Consider the following 21,521-nt stretch of genomic DNA (forward strand, 5'->3'; position numbering starts at 1 on the left):
AAAGGAGACTAAATAGACTATGAATATCTTTTTCAGACAGCAATTTAAGCAACTTCATCCCCCAAAACAAGGTGCTTTGAGTCTCATATTTACATAATGACATTGTGTGGTGCAAGGGGCAGGTGTTGTGTTATGAATAACGTGTTTCTATACAACATCAATACATCAAAATACAGATTTGTTGTGACAAAGGGAAAGTGTTTTGTCCAAGGCAAGTCTGCAAGAGGCAAACATTTAGGTAAATAACTATGTACAAGCAGAGCTCAGAGGGGAGAAAGCTTCACAGTGATGGGCAGTAAAGCTCAGCTGCTGCTGCAGTTGTGTCTACCAGATGCAATTAGCAGACAAGACAGAGGAGCAGCTGAGCATGAATGATGTCCTGAAGCCAAGGATGAAAGACGCAGAGTTGTCCCTGCCTTGGGTCTGAATCCACCATGCTCTCTCCCCTGGGGCCTATAATAGATTATGTATTTCTCCTTTAACTTCTCACTGAAGCTGGCATCCAATGTCAACGACCTTCAGAAATAGGATGTGAGATACCAGAAATTCTGCTTATGTGTTATTATTTATCACAATACCTGACTATAAGAAGACTCATATGGATGCAGTCCCTGAATTCCAGTTAAGATCCTGGGGGAAGAGGGGACATGTTTTGTTTTTTTTTCTTCACTCAGTTTTGATCAGGGTTGGTATGACAAGTGAGTGACTTTGCCCAAGGGTGCTCAGTGAGTTCCTGGATTCAATCTCAACACAATGGCAGGAGGCTTCTGGCTCTTCATTGTGCCTTTTTTCTAAGGACTGGGTTTTTGTCCCCGTTTTCTCCTCAGTGCTAACTGTCTGGGACCAGCACTAATGCTTTACCATTGCAACTGGGAACAGCTGCATTCCAGTGGATTACCAGAAGCACAGTAACTGAGGTGGTTATGGATGAATAAACTGGACAAATTTTGTAGGAAAAAGCAGAGTCCTTCACTAGAACCAACTAGCAAAGTTGGAAAATTCAGGTAAACTCTCCAGGCCTGACATGAAAGGAATAAACATCAAATGAAACACAAGGTGGGGATTGATGTTCAAAGCTAAATTAATTTACACACTTTGGTTAAAAACATAAAAACAGACTGGCTAAAAATGTTATATCCTTAACCCTCTAGTTGGCTTTAAATTTGCAGGTTCTATGTAAGATATGAAGGAGTAGTTCCATCTCTCAAAAGAAGACAAAAAAGATAAATTCTACTACTTGATCTACTGAACATGTATCACCTTAGGAGGAAAGAGAGGGCAAGTGGCTAACTGAGCCCTTGGTGGTCTGAGCAACTGATAACACTATCAGCAGTTCACTTTATTTCAAAATAAAAAATTGCTTGAAGTCCAATTCCTTTTGTAGCACTCACCTTTGGCAACCTCTCCCCAGCTCTCACCTTTTCTCTACCTCTCAAAACCAACCGTAACTCAGGGTGAGCTTTAGCTAAAGTAGCCCACCCATGTTCACAGTGGCCAACGTAAGGGCACCTACCCCTTTCGTCCCAGTGTGTATAGTACTGAGATTTCTCACCAGCCACATTGAGCTCGGACAAGTCTTCAGATGTACATGACAAGTGTCAGCCACTGGGAAGAGGAAAAGAAAAGGCACATTTAGGTAGTAATGATACACCAAGTCTTGAGACTTATGTCTTGGTACCTTCAGGCTGGGACCCAGTCACTGTAGTCCTTTTGTCCTGCACAGAATCGTTATTGGGTTTTGGGACTGTCTTTTTCCATTATTACAATTCAGGTGCAGAAAAACCTTCCATAAGTTACTTTCCACTACAAATTGCAGTAGCTGCAACAGGAGCAATCACTGCAGGGATGGTGATCTACCTGTGGCCCCCACCTGTGGGTCTGTAGGTACACAAACACACACAGTCCACACAGGGACCACAAACCCTATGGAAGGAAGCACGGACTGTGCACAAACCCAAGCACAATCTCTCGATACACCCTTTTTCCCCCTCTGGGAACGGGATGGGCGGTGGGGGGTTCGCCACCATCTTCTCCCCAGCATGGCCTGGTGGTGGAGGAACTACAACTCCCAGAATGCCCTGCGTGGGGCGGGCAGTTGCCATGGAAACGGGGGGGGGGGGGGCACACGCCAAACTGTGCAGGCCGCATTTGTGATTTTATTCTTTTTTCCACAATAGTTTTAAATAGGATTCTGTTTTCACCAGCCATTTGATCAGCTGCAGACAGAAGGAGCTGTGCTGAGGGTAGAGCAACAGCAGGCTGCCTGAACAGAAGACAGTAGATAAGCTTTATAAAGAAATAAATAAATAAGCTATATATGTATTTTGAAAGGAAAAGGGAAAGAAAAAAAAAATGTAGGGAAAAAAATGCACAACCAGAAGGTGAAGCACTGGAGCAATGATGCCATCTCCCTAAATCTTCCTGCCTCTGTGCATCCCTGCCACAAAGCACTCCCACACAGACACCCTTTCCCCCCCACCAAAATCCCCAAGGAGCCAGAAACCTCCCCATTTTCTGCCTATTCCATGCCACGATGCTGTCTGGTGGTTGCTGTATGAATTTATTCCCAGAAAAGTCCAGCAGTGTGAGACACCCAGCAGTTCCGACCATTCCCACCCCCATCATACTCCACTGGACTGGGTACTTTTCAGGAGGAAATAGCCAGTTTTCTTCCCTTTTCAGCCCTGCGTGATGACCTCCTTGAAGACACCAATTTTGGTGCTCTCAGGCAGAGACAGGTTCTCAGGCTACAGGACAGGACCATGATGCTCTTACACTGGCCGTTCATTGCGCCAAGCATCACCGCAGCTACGAACATAACCCGTGCCTGGGGAATGCTGCAGCTCTAATATTAACCTCCTTGGTAAATATTACAGCCACCACCTGCTGCTCATCAGCAGCCATATCTCACCAAGTCCTGGTTCCCCATTGCAAGCTGACCCCATGTTACCCACTTCGTTCTGTCAAGATCCTCTGGGCACAGCTGCCACCTTCCTAGCCTTGTCTGCTTCGCTCCACTGGTATCTCACCTTGATGAAGCCCCAGTGCATTGAGTTTTTGGGTGATCAGCAAACCTTGTCCCCAAAATGCACCCTGGGCATGAGGTCAATGCCTCCAACCTCCTCCCTGTGGCCTGGGGGGTGCAGGTTTTGTCTCGCCCCAATGCAATGTTTCCACCAATGACAGGATGGGGGCAGCAAGGGAAGACCAAGTGTTTTGGACATGGATGGCCACCACAGAGCTGTCCTCACATCAGCAAGGCTGCATGACTGTGGCTGGAGAGCCCCGGAGAAATACTTCCTGGCTGTCCATTAAGCACACACAGCCAAGCAAAACCTTTGCCACTGTTGGCGTCAGCAGCAAAACTCATGGCAACATTCGTGGCGCTACCACACCACCTTTAGTTTCATCCTGCTAATATGGTCCCACTGTGGAGCTGGAAAGAAGGAACAAGCAGCCTTACCTCCATTGCCGTCACGAAAAGTTGTGGTCCACCATTTGCTAAGTTTTGAAATGCATCTAGGTATAGAACAAAGAAAATTTTATTTCGTGAGGAGGAAGAAAGAACACAATGCAGTCTGCAAAATAAGTTCATAGCAGCCGAATAGCAGAGCTGTGGCCCTTGTGCTGGGATTCTCTGCCTTGCTCAGGGGTCCACATGCAATGTCTTGCCTGCCCAGATCTTATTTCTGTGATGAGTACCCCTCTGCCTTAGCCCTTGCATCACAGCCTGTAAAAACATCCCAACTACAGGTCCAGAATTTGGAAAAAAACATAGAATCATAGAATTATTCAGGTTGGAGATCTCTAAAATCACCTAGTCCAACCTTTAACCTAGTACTAAAGTAAACCATGCTACTGAGTTTTACGTATACATGTTTCTCGAAGACCTCCAGGGTTGGCACCTCAACCACTTCCCTACACAGCCTATTCCAATGCTCCACAACCCTTTCAGTAAGGAAATTCCCCCTAATATCCGACTAAAGCCTCCCTGGCACAACTTGAGGCCATTTCCCCTCATGTTATCATTTGCTGCTTGGGAAAAGAGACAAATCCCCACCTTGCTATAGCCTCTAAAGTAATCATACAGTGTGATAATGTCTCCCCTGAGCCTCCTTTTCTCTAGGCTAAACAACCCCAGTTCCCTCAGCTGCTCCTTGTAAGACTTGTTTTCTACACTTTTCACCAGCTTCGTTGCCCTTAATGTAGGAACAGAAGTACTCAGTGCAACTGCTTTCATCTACTCATAATTTGTTTCGATAGGACCTTGTGCCTGAAGAATGACAGGGAAATGGTGAACTAATGAAAAATATCTTCCCACAGGGAGACTTTCTGTTGGTCGTTTTCCATCCTCCCTGGCAGTGAGCAATCACGGTGTGGCCTGAGGAAAGCGATTCTCTTGAAGTCATTATTATGCCTTACAAGCATTTTCCATGGAATATAAATGCAGATGCTGCTGTTATTCATCTGGAATTTGAAATTAACGTTGCTTAAAGTTTTCTAGCAGTACACGTTGCCATCAGAAAATTTAAATCTATTCAATATTGATATTCTATGAGCATATTTCTTTTTGTTTGTCTAGAAGAAATGTTCAAACCCAATAATTTAGATGAAGTAGAAACAGTATTACAAGTTCCTATTTATTTTGATATTACTTTTCTCTTAGAAATGTGCTGGTGTAAACAGCAAAAACATTTCTCTAGGAGCGTGTTTCCCACCCCAAATAGAAAGGGCATTGTAAGTTCATGAATGTTTCAAAGCCTATCCAGCTATAGACAAATGGAAGGCTGCTGGGAGGGTATAGGAAGAGGGCATAAGGGCCCATTCCTCATCAGCCCCCTAGGACACTCTTTTCCTGGGCTCACAGGCATCCAGAGCTACCTTTATGACCCAGAGCAGAGAGAAGGCATGGCTAACAGAAACACAACCGTTATATACTGTTCTGGAGAAAGAGTATAGAACAAAATAATCACCATGTTGCACCCAGTCCCTTGACAAGGACATATTTGCAGGGCTGCTTGCACTCAGTAGTCTTTCTAGGAACAAACTGCAGTGCTGAAGTTACCTTTAAGCAGAATTGCCCCTTTACAACTCCATTACCTCCAGTTAAATAGAGTACGGAAAGAAGCTGCTACATTTGGTTTGAGTCCCATCTCTTCACTGGCTATCCTGAAAGGATGAGTAATGGTTTAATGGGACAGGTTTATCTCCACTGCTGCATTCACATCATCATAAAGGTGTACTGTCTTTTATTCAGATTTGTCTCCCTTATCCTCCTCTCCTCTAAAAATCTTACCCACAATGATTTGAAAAATGTATTCCATATTAAACCCTCTGTAAAATGATAACTTAAAGACTTGAGAGCATTTTAGACACTTATTACAGACAGCAATGAAACTTCAGAGATTATTTTCCAAATCAGTCTAAAGGAGTTATCTTTATTCTGGCACTTAAAATGTAAGAGGATATTTTTATGATGTTAAAAAAATATGCTATTGTACTGCTTTAGGTATAAGAATTTTTATCTACAGCAAGTGACATCATAAAAATATGGGTCTTTAAAACTTGCCTGATTTTAATGAAAGTATTAAAATCAGGATATGTTCTGACTTTCTGAGCTGCTTCTGTACTTTCTTAAAATGGACATTTAGGCAGCATCACCCAGGCAGATCTGCTGACCACTGGGGGCCCATAAAACACCATTGGTAAAACATGTGCAAAAAATGAATGCTCATTTCCATGGGCCGCTGAAACCCAGCTCATTCCAAAGATGAGCTAAATTGGTGTCGCTGTGTTTTAGCACATGGGTTACAATTGCTGGATTTATTTAACTATCGGTATTTCTAGTCAAAATGCTTATAATTATAGTAGTAAAAACTACGTTTTTGTAAAAAGAATACCCTTACTTTTAGGCACTTTTGTTTACAAGCACTCCTTCCTTGGCAGACAATAGAGAGACACAACACAGGAAATGGATTTGTTTTCTCACCAATGAAACAATGAGTATAAAATACAAAATGTGTAATACAGTAAACTGAAGAGATTGCTGAAATTGTTAAATTGTTGGATCAGCCTCGCACAACAAGACTCAGCTCCAGCCATAAAATCAAGGCTGAAGAAGGAACACGGTGCCCAAAGTAAAACTCAAACAATTGACTTAGTTGAGTTTGAAAAAAATAAAACTGCTGAAGTGGTCAACAATGACAGAGTGTGCAAAATGGGAAAGATAAATGTACAAGGTGAAGAAGGCTAAGAGCCTTCATCAGAAAGACCCCAAAGTGTGACCACCAGAGGGTACTGTGCATACGAAAGTAGGAGGAACAATACATGTATAATAATAAGTTCTCGGAAACATTAACATAAATCCTGACCTTTCTTGGAAATTTGTATGAATATGTATATCAAGTAAGTACCATCTCCCACGTACCCAGCACTGTTAATAAGGAATATTTGCTTCCTAATTCTCCAAAGTGAGTCAATGGGTCTTGGAAAGTTACATCGCTTTTTGTGTTTCACTGAGAAGGATCTCACACCTTCTCCTTACCAAAAAGCTAAGAGAACTGTACTGAAGTTGGTGGGAACATCTCTCCAGTTTAAAAAAATAAAAAAGGCACTTATTCTTCTTGTGGTTTAGACTTCCTGACTTTTAACCAAAACAAAAAGCCTTCCATTCTTCCATTTGAGACGTGTTGTTGTACTGGGGCTGTACAAGGTACTGTACTGTACAGTACAAGGTAAAACCACCCCAGTTGTGTCATTCCTCCTCACTGGGTAGTGTCCTTTCTATGGTACTGACAATGCCACCCTGGAGAAAGCTCTGCTGCAGAACAGGATGCTCAAGCTTGTGTTAAAGGGCACCAGTGCAGGGACATTTTAGAAAAATTAATCTTCCTTAGTGCATGGGAGCTCCAAAATAAGCCTGCAGAGGTCAGGCTAAATGCATGCAGCAAAAAGTATTGTCAGCAGTAGCCCCTGAAGAAGCTCTGAAAATACATTATGTTTGCTGCTGCGCTGGGCAGCGTGGTGCTGCAGCAGGCTACAGGTGTTCTGATGGGATCTGATGGGAGCCTGGGGGCCGTCCTTTATTCCTGACCCTTTTTAGTGCACCCATTGCTGTATTCCCAGCCCTTTTCTCCAGCACCACACTGGTTTCCCCCACAGGCAGGAGGAGAACCTGGCTTTTGGCAAACAGCCTGCCCAAAGGGATGCCAGGGCCATGCCTGGACTTTTGGCAGGTTCATTATTTCCACGCTAATCTGTAGACCTGCATTACTGCGTCTAGCACTTTTCCCCTTGCTTCCTTTCACTGCTCTGTCTGGTTTTGCAGGCTTCCCCTGTGATAAAGCTGCCCTGCCCCTTGCCTAATCCCAGGCCCAAGTGCCAAGACTCACAGGTCATGGTTTCAAGGCGCAGCATGCAGCACATGAAGTCAGAGAAGCCAATTCTCCTGGTAACATCACCAAAACGCAGGGACACCAGGTGCAGGACTTGCTCGTTGATGGCCAGACCTGTAGAGAAGAGGGGAATGACAACACTTGGGACTCACTGCAGGATGACAGGCTGGCCCTACTGGTCTTGTGCACCCTTCAAAGAAGCTGTGGCCTCCCCTCAGTCCTCGCATCCTGCCAGATTGGTTCTCCTCTGAGTCCCTGCAAGGCATCTTGCATTCCCCCCGGGCTTGGGAACAAGATTTGGGGTAGAGTGATGGAAAATCATAGCCCTTCTAGTCACTCACTCAAATTGTGGTGCAGGTCAGCAAGCAAGAAACACAACTAAATATTCTAGGATTATCTTACTTTGCAATGTTAGCTTTTATTTTCTGTTAGAAAGGGTTATTTTCTTTGTGCATGACTGTTAAAAGTCTGAGCAAAGCACAATGCTACTGGCATTTTCTGCTAAGCGGGGATATACCATGTGCTTATGCTATTATGCAGTATAGCATACCCAGGATTCTTAATTTTTACATTTTCTCTTATATTAGAAAATGGTAAAGTGTTCATTTCTTTTTTTATTAGCTGATTATTCAGTATTTGTGTCACAGTCTATTTGGATGGAAATTGATATTCAATTGAATGAACAAAAATTGCCTTTTAGAATGAGCCTTTTATTAGTTAAATAAAACTACTCTAAATGTGCTGGATACACAAGAAATTATTTAAATATATTTTGGTCTGAAAGCTGATTTACTAAATAAAAGAAATTTTCTGCAGAGGGCTGGACTGATAGCTTCAGTTCATGCATTCTCTGAGACTTCAGAAAAAGTCTCATTTGTTCAGCCCCAGTTTTTAGCAGCTCAGCTGCAAGTGAAGTGGGTCTCCCCTTTTTCCAACCAGTTCTAAACTTTTCAATTTTAATGAACTCATAATGGAGCCAATTTGAGTGAGCAGAAAAGAAGAAAATTATATTCTGCACCTGTGTAGGGGGAGATGCAGCTGATGGAGGTGGGTTAGCACCCAGCATTGACAAAATCTGGTTGCATAAGCATAGCTGGAGAATGCCTCCAGCAGGAATTGAACACACAATGCTGAATATTTAAATAAAGGAAAAACATTTATGCTTCAAATTAAAATAAACCTGATTCTAGATTATTTTTCTATGAGGAAAATTTAGTAATTAAAAATATATCATTAATGATTTTTTTTTATTTGATTTTGGTTTTAAACCCTGCCAAGAACCACTGTAGCAGTGAGAAATCTCTTTTTTAACCCTTTGAAGGCAGTGGGAATGCATTCAAACTCTCTTTGGAAAACAGATTCCAGTAAGCATGGCAGTGTTGCTTGAGAGATGCTCTAACTCCATCTTACAATAGTAAAACACTGACAGTTTGGCATGTTCAGTCTGGGATACACTTGCTCTGAGATGTACTCACCCAACAATGTCTCTCAATTAACCCCATTAATACTGAAGTGTAAATCCTCTCCATTTCCAAGATATTTCAGTTATGTGCTATTGCTTTTTCTGTGAGCTTACTCCCATACCTTTTCTCTGTTGGATTCCTTGCTCTGGTTTTAGTCAAACTTGAAGATAGTGACTTTATGTTTCCCTATTTTACATTATTTTGATGCATTTGGTATTGCCAGAAAGGTGTCTGTAAATATCCAAGGCCAGTGCTCCTGCACATCAGGGCAGCACTGCTGTTAATGCAGCTAACCTGCTTTACTCTGGCAGATTTGACCCATCCTATAATGCTTTGAAGCATTAGGACGACAGTGAAAATTAAGCTCATGCTCCAGTTTTTCACTGGGAAGAGCTGGTCACTGAACACTTCAGGGCACAGCTGACTTAGAGCTGTATTTCAGTACATTAGTGCCATTCTCAGACTTTTTCGGGGGCTGCCCACTCCTTCCTGCTTCAAAGGTAGGACCAAGATCATCCTAACGCGTAGCCAAATACAAATGCAGCTGCCTGGCTCAAGAGATGATAAGAATGAGTTTACAACTTTCTTTCCCCTCTCCACTCAGAACTACTTATAACCTAACATGTAACGAACTTGCCATTTAATAATGCCTTTTTATCCCTTCAGATAGCTGCACTGTTTTGTCTGCCAGGACTTCACAGTTTTACACACAAGTGCCTTTCTAACAGAACTGCCCTGGCAGTTTCTGTTTTGACATTTAGCACATTAGTGCTGCACTCCTTAGTCATACACAAGCACTCTGCCTACCTCTCAGGAACAAAAATTTACACATCCTTTGAGCTGATGGTTTCCACGGATAGTGCTTCTTGCACCAGGTTCCTCACCGGGACAACACCACACCAAGCTCCAGGTACCCAAATGGGAGTTTCTCTACAAGAGGGTTGATGTCTATGAGCTGTATTTCTTGCACAACGTCCCTGGAGAGATGGTCCAGCTAAAATGTCTTACTTGTGTGAAGGGGTACCATGCACTCACTGCAAGTTTCAGCATTTGTGTAGCCAACAGAGGTCAGTGCAAACTAAATAAATGTTTGTCACTGTGGCTTTCCCTTACAGACTTAGTCACTGCCATGGACAGTAACTGCAGGAACTGGGTTATGTGCGTGCTCCTTGCTCCTTTCCCCTTATGTGTATTTTGTCCATGACCTAGAGAGACCCTGCAGGCTCTGGCCAATGTTGTGCTTCTCTGCATCTCTCTGTTGGCTCCCCTGCTGCAGTGCAAAGGGTGGATGATGCTGCATGGGTGGGCACAAGGCTGTGCAGCAAGGAAAAGACTAGTCCCTGAAATGAATTTTCTGTCTCAATGCCCTGAAATAATGCAGTCCTCTAAGCAGAGCGATGATCTAACTGGCACTGCTGTGTAATCCAAACCGCTTTATTCGTGAAACTCTTTCATCCTCTCTCTTTTTCATCCTTTCCTGCAAAGACAGGAAAGGGAGCTGCTAAGCCTATCTGGACATACCTGCTGTCTGTATTGCACTCTTCAGTTCATATATGTCAAGAAATCCAGAATTATTTTTGTCTTCCCTCCTGAAGATATCCTGAAAAAACAGTATAATGGCAGATATCAAATACATTATCACCATTCCCCAAATTTACCAGTACATTTAATTATGTAGGATGCTTTCCTTCCTTAATAAATTTGCTGTAAGGAAATTCAACAGACAAGATGGAGTAACCCTGACAAAGACCCATTACTACAAGTCCTGATCAATATATTACAGCATAAGAAATCCCACGTTTGGGTGTGTTGAAGCCTTTTCACTCACTTTCCCTGGTTTGCATGCACAGGCAGAAACAGGAATGCTTACACCTCCATTGACAAAAAGACATTGTCTATGACACACCAAATCTGCCAGGAGTCCCTGCATGCCAGAATGGCACGGGGTCATCCTTCCCAACAAACCACCCCTGAGGTGCTCTTAGTGGGAAGGGCATTGTTGCTCAATGGGGAACTGGCACCCTATTGTCCTAGGTGACCTCAGACTACCCCGAGAGAGGATGAAACAAAGTACATCCCACCAAACTTTGAGGCTTCAGGAAATCTTCCCTTCCTGCAGCAAAACTGGAGGAAGAAGAACCTGACTCAGACAAGCTGCCTGAATTTAGGTGGGACCCTAAATACCAAGCTATTGTTCTCACTGGTTCCAGAGCTAATGTTTGTCTTGGAGCAGAGACATTTATCTCAAGAAAACTTTCAACACATCCTACACATTTCTGCTACAAACTACAACAAGTGATGTTTTTCAGATGACTTTGTTCAATAATTCATTTCAGCTCAGAAAGCATTAAGAAAAGTTGCCTCCTCAGTGTTCCCTGCTTTATGAAACCCTCGGTTGCTTGTTCAGAGCACTTCACACCTCACTGCTTCTTGAGCTCTCAGCCTTTGCATGAGAGGATAGAAATCTGACCCACTAGATATGTAAACCTCACAACATTTTTCCCTGCAGTACTTTGATATCACAGAGTGTCTGCACCCTAGTGATAAAAAACCCAGGAGTACAGTAAGGTAGGAAACAGAGATCACCCCCCCATATACCATGTATTTGGTGAGCTTTTGCCAGAGGCTTCCAAATTCCTGCAGCGTGAGTCGTCCATTCGAATTCGTCTGTGCATTTAGTTAAGAACTGAACAGCTAATGAAAGCTAAAACTGATCATGTCTTTATTCCTGACAATGCTGTCTTCACATAAAGTCTGAAGATGTAATCATTTCTGTTTGTTACTTTGTGTTGAGAAAGCTGAGATCTCTTTTGGTCTCCATTATTCTAGGAGTTAAATTCAGTTTGTTTTTTTTTTCCTCTGGCAATTTGTACGGCTGCTCACACCTGTGCTCACAAACAAAATGCTTCTACTTGTATGATGTCTTTAACCACAAGGGGTCCTGCAGTGATAACTTCAGCTGACATCTAGCCACAGAGCGCAGCAGCTCTTGGGAAGGAACAGAACTGCATGCTCCAGGCCATGTGCGCACACTGAGGTGCCTTTGTGCATGGGGCAGCACAACATCAGCTCTGACTGGATCCTCCTGGAAGAACAGGCAAGGAAGGAGCCAAGAGTACAAAGGAGCAGATCCTAGTGCCTGCTCTCAGAAGCCAGCAGCAGCCCTTGAGCCATGCATATGCTGCGGGCAAGAGAACACTTCGCTACCATGAGCAACAGGAGCCCAGGGGTGAAAACTGACTGGAAAAAAAAAGCTGATACTGTCTTTGCAGGCCAGGATAGGTCACACTGTACCTAGGCTGTATGTACAGAGAATAAAAAATCCATCTTGAATTAAAGCAGAGCAGTGGTTTCATCAGCTCCCTGCACGTGCCATGCATTTACAGTGTTCACTGAACCCAGGAGGGGATTTGGAAAGGGGGAAAAAATCTCTTTTGCTTGCTAGATGCAGAAAGCTAGAAAGAGAGAAGGATTGCAGGTGAGTTTCATTCATTCCCTAGCAGCTTCTAGAAGTCTGACAATATCTCAAAGTTATGCCATGGCATGGATGAAAAGAGACAGTGAACTAGCAAGTGGGAGAAAACACACAAGGGAGAATTAATGTTTTCATCAAGGAGCCCTCTTGTTTTACAATGGCCAGTAATGTATTTTCAATGTTGTCCTTTTTAACAGTAAAAAGACTGTGATCCATTTAAACAGGGAAGATACACTGGACAGGGTGAATAGCCTGTAAGGCTTGAATGTGACTGTGATTGGGCAGTGACATTGCTTCCCCACACACACACAGGGGCAATGTTTCTCCCCCCAGTTTTGCTGTCAATGCTGGCAAGCCATTTAAGCTGCCATCACAGGCTCGTGTGGTTTCAGCTGTAAGGGAAGAGAGAGCACGGAGCTGTGTCTAGTCTCTGCATGGCCTCCTCACCTCAGGCCCTGTCTGTGGCCTGCACTGAGGGTGAAGCTTAGCAAAACCCCGGGTCCCACAGGTTGGGAAGTGAAAGCCAAGAGTTAGCAGCTAGGTGGATGTAGCAGACTTTCCAGAGCTAGGGCATGCATGGCAAAGTCCTGCGTATCCTCCATGAGAGTTATTTATTGAGGAATGAGGCTAATATTTACTTGCAGGTTCTTACACTGGGAGGCTCAGCTCAGCCATAACTCAAGGAAAGGATGGGCTGCACTTGGGAAGTTTATTGCTTCTGCTTGAAAGGATACATCCATCAGAGCTAAAATGCCTCTGCATGAATCAAAGCTGAATTTTCCTCCAAGGCTGGCCATTTCATCTGCAAGGATTGACAAAACAGATGGAATCAGTGAGAGTGAGGGGGGTGCCAGATGTGTATCCAAGCCACCAGTGGGAGGGAAGGAGGACACTAGTCTGAAGGCTCACATAACAAAAAAGGGTGACATAACAGGCTGAGGTCCACTGAAGGAGTTTGAAGTGTCTCAGATGCCTCTACAGCTTCCTTCCTGAAGGACAGGTGCCCCACTGGGGCTCACAGATAGCTGCTCTGCATGGAAACAGATGACTCTTGGAATAAGGACTATTAAAATGGCAGCGATGTGAAGGGCCATGCTGAACTAGTGAGCTCTAGAGCAGTCTGAGATTTGTGTATGATCATTTCATGCTATTTTTGAGGTGGGTAGGTTAGGAAGTGTGGGAAATGCTGAAAGCCAGCTTGAGGCCTCTCCAGAGGAGTGACACAGGCCAGGGCAGAGCTGGGAAAAACTGGGGGGGACAGTGAAGAGAGCAAGGGACGCAGCTCCTTGTGGTCCTTGCTGAAGCAGCCCAGCTGGGGACTGAGTTCCTGCTAGAACTGGTGGGGCATGGAGCAGGCAGGAGGGCTCATGGGGACTGTGGGGACTTCAGGGACCAGAATGGAGCAGCATAGGTCTGTGGAGCACGGGCTCTTCCTAGGGCAGGGCTGGGAGAGGAGGGTGAAATTTAGGTGTCACACAGATGCATGGCTTTGCTAATGGCCATACATTAAAGAGTCTGCCAGCAGCCAGCCTGGACTGCGTTGCCCTCTTCATGTGACCATTACTTTGATTTTATTTATTTATTTTAATAAAACCACACTGCTGTGCACGTAAAGGAAGATGGGTGTTGACATTTCTCATTCTTCAAGATCCCATATTGTAATAAGCCACACTGAGGATTTTTTGAAGACCATCAGGACATTACTAAATCCTCTGTCTAATTTACACTAGACTAAGGATAAAGAAGTACCAAAGACGTTAGCTGGGTCGTAAAAGCTTTACCTTGCAGGAGCACTTCATTAAGGAGTTGTCGCAGCTGCGAGGCATCAATAGATGAGCCCTAACACAGAATAAAATGCAAAGAGGTCTGTGAGCGCAAAGTTTTCTCCTGCCTCACTTTTGCCCCAAATACCTTTTCTCATGCATCATGGCAACCAAGAAGGACCTCTGCTGATAAATGAGCAGCATCCCCCCAGGAGCACAACAAAGCACTTCTTGCTACTGGACCATGGTCTGCCCTTCTCTGTGAGCGTGTGCAGGGGAGTTACAGGCCTGCCCACCAGCACGGGGTATTTTCAGTGGTGATGGGAACACTTGCTCACTTCAGCCACATCCTCTTCACCAGCCGCCAAGCTGGGAAGTCACCAAGCGGCAGGACGTCAGGCAGCTGGGTGAGTGGGATGCAAAAACAGGCACCACTGCCTGCTTCCCTCTGAGCAGCCCAACCCAGCAGCAAGCCAGACTGTCTCCCTGTCCGAGACATTGCCAGAGCTTTCAGCATGGCAGCCCTTGTTCATTTTCACCTTAATGCACTGATACAGCTATTAACTGCAAGAGGTCCACTGTGCAAAGACTTTTGGCAGACTTTTTTTGTTTTCTTTCTCTTGACTAAGTCAAGCATTTTTTTATAACAGTTTATTAAGCCATTAAAAGCATCTCTTGTGAATGCACATGGTTTGGCTCAGGAAAAGCAGGAATCAATTACTCAAGCACTCACTGATGTCTGATTTCCAACTGCGGCAAAGGCAAAGGGAAAATGATGTTGATGAGAGGGGGGATACACAAAGCTTTCTAATCACTTTCTGTACATAAACAGATCAAAGCCAAATAAAGTACATATGCAAGCCCATCACCAGCACAACCGTAAATCTCCAGTCCTCCTCTGAAATATGGAGCTAGACATTTTATCCCAACTGAATGTTCCATTTTTCTGGGGGTTTTGGCAGGTAAATCAATACTGTGTCCAGGGGGTTTCACTTGAAGATGAAGCTACATTTCCAAAAAGCATTTTGCTAAATGGGTTGGTATAAACATTGGAGATTAGTGTTCTTTTTGCAAGTCCACATGCCAATTTTAATATTATTATTTTTTCAGTAAGATGCTTTAGATGGCGTACCTGTTTAGCATATCTTAGGAAGATAGCCTTATAGGAGCTGTCCTGGTTCTGTCTTGGTACAAGCTGGATGAAAGAATAAGTATGCACGTAAATAATTCAGTTACAAAATGATTGGAGGCAGCAGTCTGCAAATCCAAATAGAGCTTTAGAGAGGGCAGGGAAAGAACAGCCCAGCTGCCTGAGCAGGAGCAGGAAGTGGGGGTACCATAATTTGTCAGTCAAAACACTGGCTAATGACAACAGCCAAGTAAACTGACAGCTTGTCAGTGGAAAAAGATAAGCCGCTATTTATGCTATGCCTCTAATGGGGCTTAATTGCAGGCTGGAAAATGAATCAAAAGGGAAGGACTTTGCACTGCTGTAAGTAACAGCCTGCTCAGTGGCATGGTTTTACAAGCAAACAGTGACACAGCAGCATGGACTGGTCCAGGTCTGGCAACTTGCACAGTTCACAGTAAGGAAAGTCCAGCAACAGGTAGTAACTGGATTGGACAGGCTGAAATGCGGGTTGAACTAGAGGTACACCCAGTTTTGAAGTGTAATTTCCCTTACATCTGTGAAGATATCTAGGTGAAAATCAGAAGAAATCTGCTTTGGGCCCCACCTCTATGGACTCCTATGCTTTATAGGGTGCAGGCACTAAATGAAGCCGTTCCCATGGGGAGGCATGTACAACCCATCTCTCGGGTGTGAGTTCTTTTAAAAAGTGGTCACACTGAGTTGAGAGTTTTAAATTAGTTTTTCCCCATCTCCTTCTTGGATACATACCCATTTTATACACAGTGCAAGAACTGACTACCTTTGAAATGCTTTCCCCCCTGCTATATTTGGTTGCTCAATGTATTAAAGGTGGCAAGGTGGGAAGGACAGTCAGGCCAACAAAGGGACCATATAAGATTTGTTTCCTTCAGAAATCAGGCTCTGAAAGCAACAAATGAAGAGGAAGAGCTTTGCTGTGACTCTCATCACTCCAGAGAGGTACCTCAGCCTGTACACACTTGCTCTTCCACTTTAACTGAGGTGCCAGAGGGACAGTAACTGGGTGGTGAAAGAAAAGCAGAGTGATATCCAGTGTATGGGGAAGGGGAGTCAGTAGAGGTGGCTTTCCCTAGGAACCATTCACCACCACTAGTATCTATATCAGTTTTTAGGATTCTTACCGTTGGCAGCATTGGGCTGATCTGGGAGTCTGAGTTCCTGAAAAACAATTGAATGGGTCACACTGGGAGAAAATGGGCCTTTCCAGAGCATTGATCTGCACCCATGGCAGACCCCAGACAGAGAATACAGTGTCCCACACAAGAACCCACAGTGTCCTCTGATCACATGGTGATGATGCTCCCTTCTCCCTTGTACAAACCTCTCAGTGCTGTGACTGCTACAGAGACCCATGGGAACAGCACACCCATGCTTTACCTCACTGAATAAGCTGTATAAGGGTCACAAGCTCTCCTGGAAAGAGATATATCCAAGGACTGAGCCATCTTGTGCATGAATCATCACACTGAAGGCAGTCTAGCCCAGAGCACAGACTTCTCACATTTGTTTTCCACAACTAAGGAGTTGCCTTAATTTCTTCTGAGCCATTTTTGCCAGAGGCCAAAGCCCAGAAAACATTCTCATTATTAAGATATGGGCCTGTGACGTAAGACTGGCAATCGCTACAAAGCTTACTAAGGGAAAGGCACTGATATCTGATGCTCGAAGTTTATTTGGTAGCACTGAGCGCTGTGGTATGCTCTTTAAATAATGCACACCCAGATATTTATATGCAAATGTGGTACTAGCTGCCTTTGGATGATCTAGGATATCATTTTTCTGTTAAGTTTATCCTTCAACACCTCTCTTATACCCAAAGGGAGCTCCTGTGGGCCTGACTATTGGCTGGCTGTGTGAAGGGATCAAAACCTCTAACTGCTCTTTGCTTCTTTGCCACTGAGCAGAGTGGGGCATGACCTATGCAGGGTCCAGCCAGTACAACATACAAAACTATATAATGGCTGTTAAGAAAATGAAGCTCCCAGTCCTCCGTTTATTTAAGAGAGATTTCCCCACAAGCTGGCAGAGCGTATATCAGAACTGCTGTTCATTTGTGCAGCTCTTTGTACCAAAGCTGAGACCCTCGATGGCTGCCAATGAGCTATTGCCCTGTTGTGCAGTGGCCACCTGTGCATCTGACTGTATACAGCTGATTCCCCTCAACATGGCACTTAACACAAAGCTGTGGCTTCCCAACATGCTTCTAGAGTGCATTAAAAACAAATTGCCACATTAGTTATTTTGACATTGAATTGTTAGATCATGGCACACTGTAAGTCTGGGACTGTTTGGAGTACTCATCATTATCTTACTCATTGTAGCATTCATTCTTCAAGAAAATTCGTAAGACGAATTCAAAATCTTGGCGCGCTGTTGTAGCAGGAATGACAGCATAGGTTCCTGGACTCAAAGTAAAGTAGTTGGTGACATCTCGAGTAAGAGAAAAATCTTGTTTCAGAACTTTGGAGTTCTCCTGAAAGAAAAACACAGGTAGCTATCTCACTCTCCCTCTCAGGAATCAAAGTAAATCAGTAACTGTACTCGCAGCAGCCTTATTTACCCACTGCTTTCTAAATCTACACTGCATCTAACACGCCTTAACCTTCCCAGTGTCATGCAAAGTTTGACTAGGAGACAAACTTTGTCCGAGAACACACCAATAACACAAGAGGGTGGAGGGAAGGAAGGGAAGGAAAGGAAGGAGCAATATGTTTAAGTGGATTTCATAAGAAATTCTATTAACATCAAGCAGACTAGAATTCGTCAAGGAAACAAGGATGATTACTTTTACTAAAACTTCCCTGAGATAGCTGGTATGATTCCCTGATATGCTTCCCTAACATAACCCAGAGTCATCAGAGAGCTCAGTAAGCATCTCACCCAGATGACAGTGCTTCAAGAATCACAACTCAAACCTTCCAGCAAGTGTCACGAGAAAACAGAACATTCTGATCTTTCTTCTGTCATTACAGTATTTTTGCTGAGATGAAACTAATATAATGCAACAGCTATTACTATTAGGACATGTAAAGACAGCGTAATAAAAAAACACTTACTAAACATATTCCCCAAAATACATCAGCATGTATAAATTCTATTTAGAATGGTTATAAAGCATGGCAGAGTTATTTATGAGCCATGCCTTTGGGAGAAAATAACATAAAACTGCTATTCTGGGAGAAAAAAAAAAAAAAAGAAAAGAAAAGAAAAGGAAAAAAAAAAAAAAAAGATGACTGTTACAGAGGACTAGGAGGCATGTAGACTGCCAAGCCTTATGGGCCAGATTTTGAGTAGATGGAAATGGCCAGTGCTGCAAAGAAATAAATGACATAATCTTTTTTACTTTTGGGCCTCATTTGACGTTTCTTCTGGTAAAAAAGCAGAAGCAGGTTAATATCTCAAAGGAGTCAAAACTGGTGTGAGATAAGAATCAGCCTCTATACGTTGCTCAGCTCTGTCACACAACATTAAGCCTACCTCACAGCTATGTATTAGTGCTCCATGTCTATACTTAATCAAAGGATTCCTGAGCTATCAGATACGTCCATTCGGGTTCACATCCTTGCCTGTACTGCATTCCCCTCATCCTGCCAATGGATGATGCACTTTTTACTTTACAGCAACAATATGATGAGTCTCAAATAAATACTGAGCAATGAACGATGATGCTGATGAGTGCCAACTACGAAAGCAGTTGAAGCAGGAAAAGTGAGGCCTCATGAATCTTAGCAATTGCACTCCCCTTCTTCAAACAACCCCCTCATAAACTTTTTAAGCAGAGATGCCACCTCTGACTGCCCTCAGGCACTGAGGCTAGACACTGGGAAATAAACTGAGGGAACAGCAATGTACACCACCCTGGTTTTAGCTCCTAGACTTGGCTTTTACTGCTACCAGGGCAGGAGGCAGTGCTGCGAGGAGTTCATAGAGCAGCTCTCCTGTTAAAGTGTTTAGGCTTTGTCCTTATTTTCTGTATAATCTTCTCTGTGCCTTTGTACTAACCTCATTACAATTGTGAAAGACATGGGGTGACGGGACAGCATGACCGTCCCCTTTCTTTCACTGACCAGCTGCTCCAAAGCAATGCCAGTGTCCCTGGTAATCACCTGGCCTGGCCTCGCCTTCCAGCTCCTGCATGGGAGATGACCTTGGACCAGAAGCCCAACCTGTGCACGGGGTGAGCCATGGGCTGACACCCCACAGAGGTCATGTCACCCAGCCTCGACACACTCATCAAATTTCATCTGACCTTGGGAACGCGCCAGGAAAAAAAAAAAAAAAGAAATGAACATACTTGAGCATCAATTAGAGGTGAAAAAAAAAAAAAAAAAAAGATAAAAAGCAAGTTTTAACACAAAGCAAGAACCAAATCTGTCTCCTGGTCTACTTCCTGATTAAACAAAACCCCCTTTCCAAGGGATGCCAGAACTGTGCCGTGACTACTCAGTGAGAATACTTTCTGTCAAAATGGGTGACTAATCAAGATGGCATGCACCATACTAGAGCAGTCAGGGGCCTCCATGTCAGGTGACTGCTGGGGCAGCTGATGAGGATGCTGGAAGGAGCAAGTTCCCCACGTACTAGGAGCAGCTGCTCTTTTTGAGCACCACAGCATCCTGCAGGGCTGATATCTGCACCAGAGGATCTTCTTGAGTAAGGATAATGAGTTCCACTCCCTGAAGGAATGGTCATTTTATTACATTTTGTATTTCTCATCAGATATAAGATACTGTTTTTATGAGCTACAAAGCCATTCTCTTCCTTCCTCTGAGGAACTGTTAAACTTACGGCATCAATTATTCAAAGTCTGAGACTAAGGCAAAACTCTCCAGTGATCAGGAGAATTGTGAAGTTAGGGCGAATGTGAAGTTAGGATCAAAGAAATCTTTGCTTCCTTTTATTTTTCGGGTTAAGAATAATTCCTTCCAATCTCCCTACGACAAGAACAAAAACACTGTGGAAAAATGCTAGTAGCCATCTCTACCAGCAACTGCACTTTCAGTAAGCTTGGTAATACTCTGACAGTAATTGTCCTTGAACTGGCACATGCCCAGACAGTCACCAAGAAAAAAAAGGGGGGAAAATTTAGTTGGAGGTCCCATTTATCTGACTAGATTGGCTCTGTATTGGTCTTGCACAAAGCTTTCCCAAGTGTTTTGCAAATGTTTTTTGCACCGCATTTCTGTGATGCCCATTCAGGGGGAACAAGAGCCCGTTCTCTTTTTTGCTTGACTTGGAGCACTGGGGTTTGTGCTGGCTGCCAGGCATTTTGCTGGACTAGCAAGGCTGGACACAGAGGTCACTGCCATAGCATCTTGTGTAACCTGTGGATCTTCTGAGTTTCCCAGGGGTATTTTAGGATGCAACAAAACTGAAAATTCAAATTTTCTTCTCAAGATATGAATAAAGGAAATTAAGCCTGCTTAGCCCTACTTTTCCTGTGTCTTCCTAATAAAGAAAGCATCCAGAAATTCACTCCGATACTGACTGCTCTCCTTTAACAGCCCAAAAGGCAATTCAGTCTTTTGTTTACATGTACAGATACAATAACCCACAGAGAAAACAGCATCTGTATTATACCTGATTGTGCTTACCTTTGTGATTGAAAAGCCAATCCTCGATGTCTGTGCATCCTGCATACCCTCAGCATGTTTTTGCATGAGTGAAATGACCACATTATAGCTTTGGGGAGCATTACTTGTCACTTCGAAGAAATACTTAGGGTTCTTCGAAACTGCACCTGCTGAGAAAGCGTTATTAGATTAGTAGTAACCACACAGATATCCCAGTAGTAGCCTGTTGTGTTAGGTCTTGTTTATATACACCCAGAAGAAGAGGTAGCTGCTCCGAGATGCTTTTGATGCGACAGAGCACGACACTCTCTATATTATCAGTAGGAGCTGAGGCATCTGGAGTTAAACTAATTGCCCATTAATCATTTTAGAAATCTCTGGCAAAGTGATAAATGCCAGGCAGATTTCTCACCCACATACCTGTTTCACCTACAGGGTACACTTTCCTCAAGGCAGGAAAAAAGTGATTTTTTAATCACCTGGCTGACCCAGTGGCTGAGCTGAAAACTACCCTGTCTTGGAGATCATAAGCACATAAAAGAAAAAGACAAAATGATCCAAAACTATCCTCCCTTTCCTTCCTGCCAGTGTTTATGATGGAGAAGACAGAGGGATGAGGACCAGAATAAAAAGACTTCTTCTTGGCCAAGGTTTAGATTAACAAGAAGCATCCCTGACAAGA

The 21,521-nt window shown here is 43.7% G+C and overlaps 1 protein-coding gene across 1 annotated transcript in view; it reads right to left on the reverse strand.

Moving 5' to 3' along the window:
- Window positions 1-2,678: 2,678 nt before the first annotated feature.
- The window catches only part of CAPN13 (calpain 13), a gene marked incomplete at both ends in the record, with an annotated part of 39,552 nt that continues 20,709 nt past the window's right edge, over window positions 2,679-21,521 (reverse strand). The window contains 11 exons of the mRNA XM_084283403.1: window positions 2,679-2,747; window positions 3,464-3,519; window positions 7,392-7,508; window positions 10,379-10,457; window positions 11,456-11,524; window positions 13,067-13,134; window positions 14,114-14,171; window positions 15,228-15,290; window positions 16,388-16,424; window positions 17,579-17,739; window positions 20,861-21,006. Of these exons, the coding sequence (XP_084139529.1) occupies window positions 2,679-2,747; window positions 3,464-3,519; window positions 7,392-7,508; window positions 10,379-10,457; window positions 11,456-11,524; window positions 13,067-13,134; window positions 14,114-14,171; window positions 15,228-15,290; window positions 16,388-16,424; window positions 17,579-17,739; window positions 20,861-21,006 (923 nt within the window). The remainder of the gene's footprint in view (window positions 2,748-3,463; window positions 3,520-7,391; window positions 7,509-10,378; window positions 10,458-11,455; window positions 11,525-13,066; window positions 13,135-14,113; window positions 14,172-15,227; window positions 15,291-16,387; window positions 16,425-17,578; window positions 17,740-20,860; window positions 21,007-21,521) is intronic.

This window comes from Netta rufina (assembly GCF_964035555.1).
Source record: "Netta rufina genome assembly, chromosome: 3".
In the NCBI taxonomy this organism is placed as follows: domain Eukaryota; kingdom Metazoa; phylum Chordata; class Aves; order Anseriformes; family Anatidae; genus Netta; species Netta rufina.